The sequence below is a fragment of the Cibotium barometz genome, chromosome 23, assembly GCF_041138505.1.
Source record: "Cibotium barometz isolate CiBa-2024 chromosome 23, ASM4113850v1, whole genome shotgun sequence".
Lineage (NCBI taxonomy): Eukaryota > Viridiplantae > Streptophyta > Polypodiopsida > Cyatheales > Cibotiaceae > Cibotium > Cibotium barometz.
This window is the reverse complement of record NC_141068.1, coordinates 32,297,752-32,306,143: the sequence shown is the minus strand read 5'-3', so window position 1 is coordinate 32,306,143 and position 8,392 is coordinate 32,297,752. Positions and strand designations below refer to the sequence as shown.

General features: G+C 41.9%; 1 protein-coding gene across 1 annotated transcript; it reads right to left on the bottom strand.

The window, feature by feature from the left end:
- Positions 1-6,280: 6,280 nt before the first annotated feature.
- On the bottom strand, positions 6,281-7,083 carry LOC147625853 (uncharacterized). Its single transcript, XM_086817733.1, has 2 exons — positions 6,461-7,083; positions 6,281-6,390 (listed from the first exon to the last, which is right to left on the bottom strand). Exons 1-2 carry the CDS (start codon positions 6,774-6,776, stop codon positions 6,281-6,283), a joined length of 426 nt encoding a protein of 141 aa, XP_086673859.1. The 5' UTR covers positions 6,777-7,083.
- Positions 7,084-8,392: the final 1,309 nt, after the last annotated feature.

Sequence of the window (8,392 nt, the reverse complement as noted above, 5' to 3'; positions counted from 1 at the left end):
ATGGAAAATCCAGGTCTTTCCCATACCATCGTACCCAAACAAGCTCCTATGGGGACCAAACTTTGCAAGCATGTGGGAGGGGGGCCACCTCCACATACTTGCAAAGTCTGATACTCATCGGAGCATATTTAGTCTGGTAATTAACGCCCAGTGCGGATTTTTCAAGTCTCTTGTTGGTGCTTAAGAGGCCATGGAAAATCCGGGTCTTCCCCATACCATCATACCCAAACATGCTCCGATGGGGACCAAACTTTGCCAGCGTGTGGGAGGGGCCACCCCCACATGCTTGCAAAGTTTGGTCATGATCGGAGCATGTTTGGGTTAGTAATTAGCACCCTGTGCTGCGGATTCTTCAAGTTCTCTTGGTGCTTAAGAGGCCATGGAAAATCCGGGTCTTCCACACACAATCGTACCCAAACATGCTCTGATGGGGACCAAACTTTGCAAGAAGGTGGGGGGGGCACCCCCACATGCTTGCAAAGTCTGGTCCCCACCATCGGAGCATGTTTGGGTTAGTAAATAGCACCTAATGCGGATTTTAAAAGTCTCCTTGTGCTTAAGAGGATATGGAAAATCTGTCTCTTCCACATACCATCGTACCCAAACATGCTCCGATGGGGAGTTTGGTCATGATCAAAGCATGTTTGGTTAAGTAAATAGCGCCTGGTGCGGATTTTTCAAGTCTGTTGGTGCATAAGATGCCATGGAAAATCCGAGTCTTCCTCGTACCATCATACCCAAACATGCTCCGATGGGGACCAAACTTTGCAAGCATGTGATGGGGCCCACCCCCACATGCTTGGAAAGTTTCGTGTCACAATCAAAGCATGTTTGGGTTAGAAATTAGCGCCCAGTGTGCAGATTTTTCAAGTCTCTTGGTGCCTAAGCGGCCATGGAAAATCCGGGTCTTTCCCATCATACGATGGTTTCCAAACATGCTCCTATGGGGATTGTTGAAATTTGAGCATAATGATGAGCTAGGGTGGATCATACACTAGAATCAACATGATTAACAAAGTGATTAAGAAATGATTAAGAAGTAATTAGTGAATAATTAGCACATAGATTAATGTAGACATGGATACTCAAAAACCAGCAAATTCTCATTAGGGCTATGCCTCAATTTATAGAGTTTACATCAAGCATCAAATCCCATTGATTTCTCCATGATTCACTCCCAAAATATCTCTACCTTTTGCCTGATTCTCTCCACCTCTTCTCTTTTCCCTGAATATCTCCCAGAATATCTCCACACTCCTAAATTCCCTCATGCTACCCATTATTCTCTCCCAGTAGATTCTTCTAACCTTTTTCACAGGTTCTTTCACAATTACATCTCCTCTTTTACAGCCTCTATCCAAGAGCTTGTTCCCACACACACCCTATTCACTTGTATTTTCAACACCTCCCCTCAAGTGAATACTCCTAGTACACCTAGACCCTATACCAAGTTTGCCTCCCCTTACTTGATAGTCCGCGACCAGTGTCTATTCCTCCCCTCAAGTTATCTCAGCACACCTGGACCCTGTATCAAGTTTCTCTCTTACTTGACAGTCCGCGACCAGTGCCTCAAGTCCCTAAACTCCATAGTCCTTGACACACTCTCTCTCTCTATGTGTCCAAGGCTACTATAAGTACCCGCGACCTTGACTAAAGTGCTCACACATACATCTACCACGTGGCCTACATCATCGGTGGCTCAGAGGTGGTTTTACTTTATTGGGGCAGGTTACATTGGGTTGTGGGGTCTCTCTCTCTCTCTCTCAGAGATTTTCACATGGCTCCTCACTCTTTGGAGCCTCACATCTTCTCTTGTCTTCAGTCTTCTTGCCGTGGCAGCTTCTCTCCACTCGTCCGTCTCTTCTTTCAGTCTTCTCGGGGCAGCTTCTCTTCTCGTGGGGCAGCTTCTCTTCTCGTGGCATCTTCTCTTCTCGTGTCCATGTCTTCCTTCAGATCTTCTTCTCGGTGTGGATCCTCTTCTTGGGAAGAGATATTCTTCTTCTTTCATGGCTGAGGCCATGAGCTCGTCCGTCAGGTCTTTTTGCTCCATGTGAGCAACATGTTTCAATGTTTTGCTGACAGTTCCTTTGGGCTTTTGATGTTCATCTTTTATCATTATGCAATGCAAACCCAAATTTATGCGGGAGGTCTTACCTCTTGCCTTATTCTGGACAAGGGCAGTGTCTGTTCCCATTTTTACACTGATAAAATGTGCCCAATACATAATGCGTATAGCATCCATTCTTATGCACATTCCAAATGCAACTCTGGCTGTGAATAATCTTGAATTTGAGTGAGATTTACAGGCATTAACCAAAGGTTAAATGCAAAATGATGATTTTCACAATTTTATCAGCACAATTTTACCAGAAATTACACTAAATTAAGGGTAACCAATTTGTACGGGATGGTTGGAGTATCAAACCAACTCCGATTTGCAATCTGAAGCTTTAGGGATCTGTATCAGATACCTAATGGTTAATTTGAACCCTCAATTGCACCAAAGTACAGTGATTAGCACTGATTAGCAAATTAATGCTCTGGTTTGTGTGCAGAAAACAGAGTATGCAGGGAGCTCAGATCTGGTGCCTTCCACTTCAAATGAGCTCAAATGCTTTCAAAGGCATCAATAGCAATGAGTCTAGTAGAGGATTAAGCCAAGAAACACAAGATTTGACCAAATAATGAAAGCTTAATCTCTGTTTTACCAAAGTCACCTGCAGATTTGATGAAGAGCTTGGATCTCACTGTAGACTTGATGAAATTGATTTCTGTCTTCACCAGCTTGTAGAGCATGTTTGATTACCCTTTGTGCTAAGAGGAATTAGAAACATTTGAACTGTGCTTGAAGAAATCTCCATTCTGCTTCAGAAAAACGGCGCCTGCAAAATTCGTAAATTCAGCTGCTTCCGCCGGCGGTTTGCTGCGTGGAGTAGATGGGGTGCGTCTATTTAGCGAGCCAAGAGCAGTGAGCATAGAGCAGTGAGTAGAAATAAAGTCCTTGTGAAAGTGAGCAAGTAGGGGCATGGTATGATGTTAAGCGAGCATGTAATGTTAAAGAGAAGAGTGAAACCATAGTGCAACTCTATAATGAACAGAACAAAGAAGACTAAAAAAGTTTAAAAATGACTATTGCAAATAAAGCATTTTCAAATGAATGGTGCGGATATAAAAAATCACTACAAACTCATACTACTTGGCTCGCTAAAAAGACGTTGAATTGGTCATTGAGCTACTAATAGAAACAAACTATTGTTTGCAACCACATGGAAACCACAGCGACCAGAGAGCATAGAAATCTAGCCATTAAGATGCACACCAATTTTAATAGCCATACCACTGACACAACAATATAATACTCTTTAGAAACCATAACCATAGGATTTAAAAATTTTATAATCCAAATAAAAATTGTCCAACAATCAGCTACATGCTATTGTAAAAAACATTCAGAAGCATAACATCCATCAAAACATTACTTCCAATAGTCCCAAAAAAATGATTGTCTCAATTAAAAAAAAGACTATCTCTAATGGCATTCTGATGTAGACATGTGATCCTCATAACTGCAAGAGACACAAAGAAAAGAAAATAAGCTTTATCAATACAAAATTATTCTCTACTAACATATTTATCTTTTCAACATGCATACCTTTGCTGAGTATGGTTCTAACAGGTGATCATAGATCCGCTCATCCTTGTCTAACATTATGACATTGCGATCCATAAATGCTGCCACTAGCCCAAGAGTTCCAGTGCCAGCAAACAAATCCAAAATCGTGTCCCCAGGACGACTGAAGACGGAGACGATGTATTTGCTAAGCCGCTGACCTCTCTGACAACCGCCCCGCCATGGTCTACCCTTTCTCTTCACCAGATCCTCCGATGGCACTCTTGAAAACGCACACAAACCATTAACCATATGCCATAAAGATCACCGAAAATCATTTTAAATTCTATCTTGATTTGAATGCATACATACATGTCAAAGATAAGATCTTGCCCTACATCAAGATCATCACCTAGTGCCAAATCCCTTAGTTGATCCCCATGCATCACAAAGCTTGTAGCAGGAGATGTTGAGCGAACAAAAACAGCCAATATTAGACAAGTGACCTACAAGCAAAGACACATTGGTTGTTCATGCATTTTCACCTTAAATGGGACAAAGAAGATTTGCACAAATGACAGCCCCAAAGAGAACAACACTAATACCTGGGTAGTAATCATTTGCCCCATCTTCTTCCCAATAGGTGGAGTACACCTCACAACCTGTCTATGATAAATGCCAAACCCAACGCTCTGTGCAACTTGCTCAATGGTCACTCCTTCTTCCATAGTGTAAAGGCATGTAAAGAAGCCTCGATCCGAGAGACAAGAATCAACAACTTTAAAAGTAGATTCATACATGCCATCCCCAATCTTATTCCAATATGGAACCTTGTTTGCAACACAACCTCCAATGATGATATTTGAGGGGAAGTCTGCAAATATCAACTCCACACAGTAATCGGACCCTCTACTCTTGACATTCCCTACTGTGCAAATAACATTCATAGCATCAAGCACTTGCTTTCCCAATGAGGATGCATCCTCCATGTTCACAAAAGTAGCTGCAAGGTCCTCAATACTGACATTGAAGGCATAAATGGTTCCTATAGACAGGTTTTTGACATTTAACACACATAGTCTCAAGTCAAAACAATCGGATCACGATAGAGATGAGGTAGGAAGCTCACATACCTGGAGCTTGCAATGTCTTGGTTATGATGTCAGTTGGTTGTATCCCGCCTGCACTACTATTGGATGTCTGTTGTTGTTGACTCTGCTCCCTATTTGCTTCCATTGCTCGATTCACCTCCAATGCACGATTCACTATTTCCCTCCCTAAATTCACTGGCAATGACTTACGAAAAGAAGCCGATGCAATCGATGTTGCATGTGATGTGGATGTGGCCTCATTATGATCAATTTGCTGGCTACGAAGCTCCAATATAGACTTATGTTGGCGATACAGATCAAGCTCCTCCTCAGGCACATGGTTTCTTTCAAGGTCCAACCACCACGGGCAGAAACGAGACTCTATGCTTGACATGGCCTGTTCAATGACAAACATGGGTAAACATAACTCACCCTCAATATGAACATGTTTCTCAATCATGGATTCAAAATGACAAATTCAATCACTTACTCTTCCAAGCTTCAAATCGGCATACATATAAGATTGATTGTCAACACAAAGCCACACACTAGCGAGAGGGGGTAAAATATCCAATTGGTGCTCCTCAATTTCAGAAAGCAACCATCTGCAAGCCAAAGCACAAATGATAAAACAACACACAGAAAGAAGCATGCATGTTTTTTAACAAGGAATATCTGGGTTATGTTGGAGGAAAACCTATAAAAACGACTCGCCGTGTAGCACTTTGTAGGCCTGGTTGATGGTCAATATCATGGCTAAATTTTATGCCTCCTTCGTGCACTTTGAAAGCCCTTTTGAAGTACTTTCTTCTGCATAGAACAACAAAAGAGGTGAATCGGCTCTCACCTGGCAACCTGACTCGATCGGCATTTTTAATATCATTTTGGATTCTCAAACCCAGCTCTGTGATCTGAAGCCAGTAGGAGTACATGTGCAGCCATTCCCTAACCTTTGTCTTATCATTTGGCATACCCTCAAGTGATCGCACTGCAGCCTGAGAGTTGTCCAATAGCTTGACAATGTGAGCCTTATCTGTGTCTCTGATGCAAGCAGAACCTATCATATTGAGCTTTTCCTCTGTGGCCACATGATTGCTTGACGCGTGCCATGGGAGGGAGAGCACTGCACACCAAAAGGCCTCACCGTTGGAGGGATCAGCAATCCTTGCATATTTTGATGTTTTTCCTCTGTAGAGAACTTCTACCTTTCGAGTCACATTCTCCCTAGCAGACTCGGCAAGTGGTCCATTTGATGCCTCATCAATTTTTTGCTCCATCTCATCCTTGAACAAGAGCCAAGTCATAATCTGGATTGGCAAATGAAGCCAACTAGGCCTTCCTCTGGCAGATGCACTCTACATCTCTCTCTCAACCCATAGCTTGTCCTCATTGTCCAAATGTGCCATGAGAGTTGTTAGGTCGGACTCTCCCAATCTTCTTAGTTGAAATAGACGATCACCAAATGTGGTTGGCACAAATGCATAATCATGCGTCCTACAAAACAAAGAAGAAATATGTTAATATTCTTGAGTACAAACAACTTACTTGACATAGAAGGAGACTCTGATGACAAATTAACTTACTTGTTCAACCTGGACAATGAAAACAAAAGCTCACCCACATCCCTCCGCTCGAACACATAAAATTTACAGAGAACACAACAATGCATGGACAAATCCCCTTGAAACCCTGTAATAAAACACAAAATTAGGAAGGACAAAGAAGCATAAGAAACTATAACATCCCAATGAGAACTCACCTGTAGAAATGCAGTCCATCCAAGCATTGTGTCGATTATTACCATCAAGAATATGCACCATTTTTCGGCTCAAGTACGGACCCCACTCGGGGTCAAGTGCAAGAGTTTCCTCAAATTGTTGATTCACAGTCCTCCAATGCTCATCCCAAGATTCCTCCCTCTCTTGTGTCAATGGTGTCTCCTCCCCTTCCAAGTCCATAATTGATACTGTGAAAGCTCCCATGCTCTCAATGTACCCACCTAGTTTTTTGAAGCTTCGAGTAAGAGATTTATCTGTTGAGGGAGAAACCTTTCGGATTGCCTCCATCTGGATCATCCTACAGAGAGGAACACGTGGAGGTGGAGACCTAAATTTGACTCCTATCCTATCTAAAAAGGCTTGTGGAGTAGATGTCTCTAGAATCTTCCCAAAAATATCAACCTTATTTTTTTTCTGCTTGCTTCCTTCAGTTTGGGTTGTGACAACTGTTTCTTCTTGATCCTCTAGTGGATGTGTGTTCTCTTCCCCCTCTATCTCTCTCCCAGTATCCTCAGTATTCTCACCTTCATCCTCATTATCACCACCTTGAGTATTCTCACCCTCATTTTGATCACCTTTATTTTCCTCAATTGCCCCCACTACATTTTGTCCATCCTCCTTATTTCTTTCATCACTATGTAGATGCTGCCTATCCATATCCACCTCCAGGTTAGTGTCATCTATGATATGTACCGCATGCTCTGTAGTAGTAGGGTTTGAGGAGGCGGCTTGCTCCAAAGTGCTAGAAAAATCAGCTTGCCTCCTTGTGTGTCTCGATGAGCTCTCACCTGGGCCAACCTGCACACTCTTTTTCCGCTTAGCAAGAGGTAACTCATCCATTTTTGCACAACAAGAACCTTTCAAGCAAGATGCTCTAGTGAAATGACTCGAACTCATTTGAAAACCAGATAGCCATGCAAAAATACAAGAACAAATCTTCAAATAGTATTGTACTCGTATTGTATAATTAATTGATTATTTTAACAGCAAATTCAGTAATACGACACAAACTTAAAGAAAAGGTGGCACATTCACTAAAGAGATTAAATTCAGTACTGCAACACAATCATCAAACAAAGGTGGCACATTCACTATCCAACAAAACGGCCAACTCATTATAACGAACAGAATATCTTTGAGATTATCATATGGAGTGCTTTGGCCCAAATTCCAAGGCATTCAAAGCCGTATTGAATATTTTAAAAAAATCTCCATTGGAAAATATTTACGGAGCCCTTTTCAGGTGTTCAATTCAAGGCATTCAAATTTATTGGAAAAAATATAAAGATTCGGTAGCCCAAATCTGAAGGCATTCAATATTGAGTACTAATAAACTTTAGAAGTGATATTTCGCAATCCAACACTTTTTTAAGGACAAACTTTTTTCTTTTTGTGCTATTGTTCTTTAGATGCACATGTTTGCTGGTCTCCTCTCTCGACTGTGTGAGCCGTTTCTCAACCAAGAAGACATCAAATGTGAGTTTTTTGAGCTTCTTGTATATACACAAAGTCTGCATAATATAGACAGTAGTAAGAGAGACAGTCTATGCAATGTGTTTGAGACAGCACCATATAGATAGCATGTTCTTACACTACTCTCTCCAAATTTCTGCCGCCGGGGGGATCCAAGGGTGGCGGGGGAGTTCGGGGGCAGCGCCCCCGAAGCTTGAAACGAACTCAAAATTGTGATGATTTTGTCACTGCTCGGCAGCAAAACATCCTATTATTTTGTGCGCTGAGCGCACAAATTAATTCAAGAAAAATAGCAAGAGGTAACGCCGCACATCTCATACTGTGTGTGGAGTGTGGCAGCAGCAAAACATCCTATTATTTTGTGCGCTGAGCGCACAAATTCATTCAAGAAAAATAGCAAGAAGTAACGCCGCACATCTCATACTACTGTGTGTGGAGTG

Bases quoted from the DNA above. Each gene is read 5' to 3' on its own strand.
- LOC147625853 (XM_086817733.1), bottom strand. From the start codon at position 6,776: ATGATCCAGATGGAGGCAATCCGAAAGGTTTCTCCCTCAACAGATAAA. The intron at 6,391-6,460 runs GTGAGTTCTCAT...GTTTTATTACAG, and splicing joins GATGGACTGCATTTCTACAG to GGTTTCAAGGGGATTTGTCC.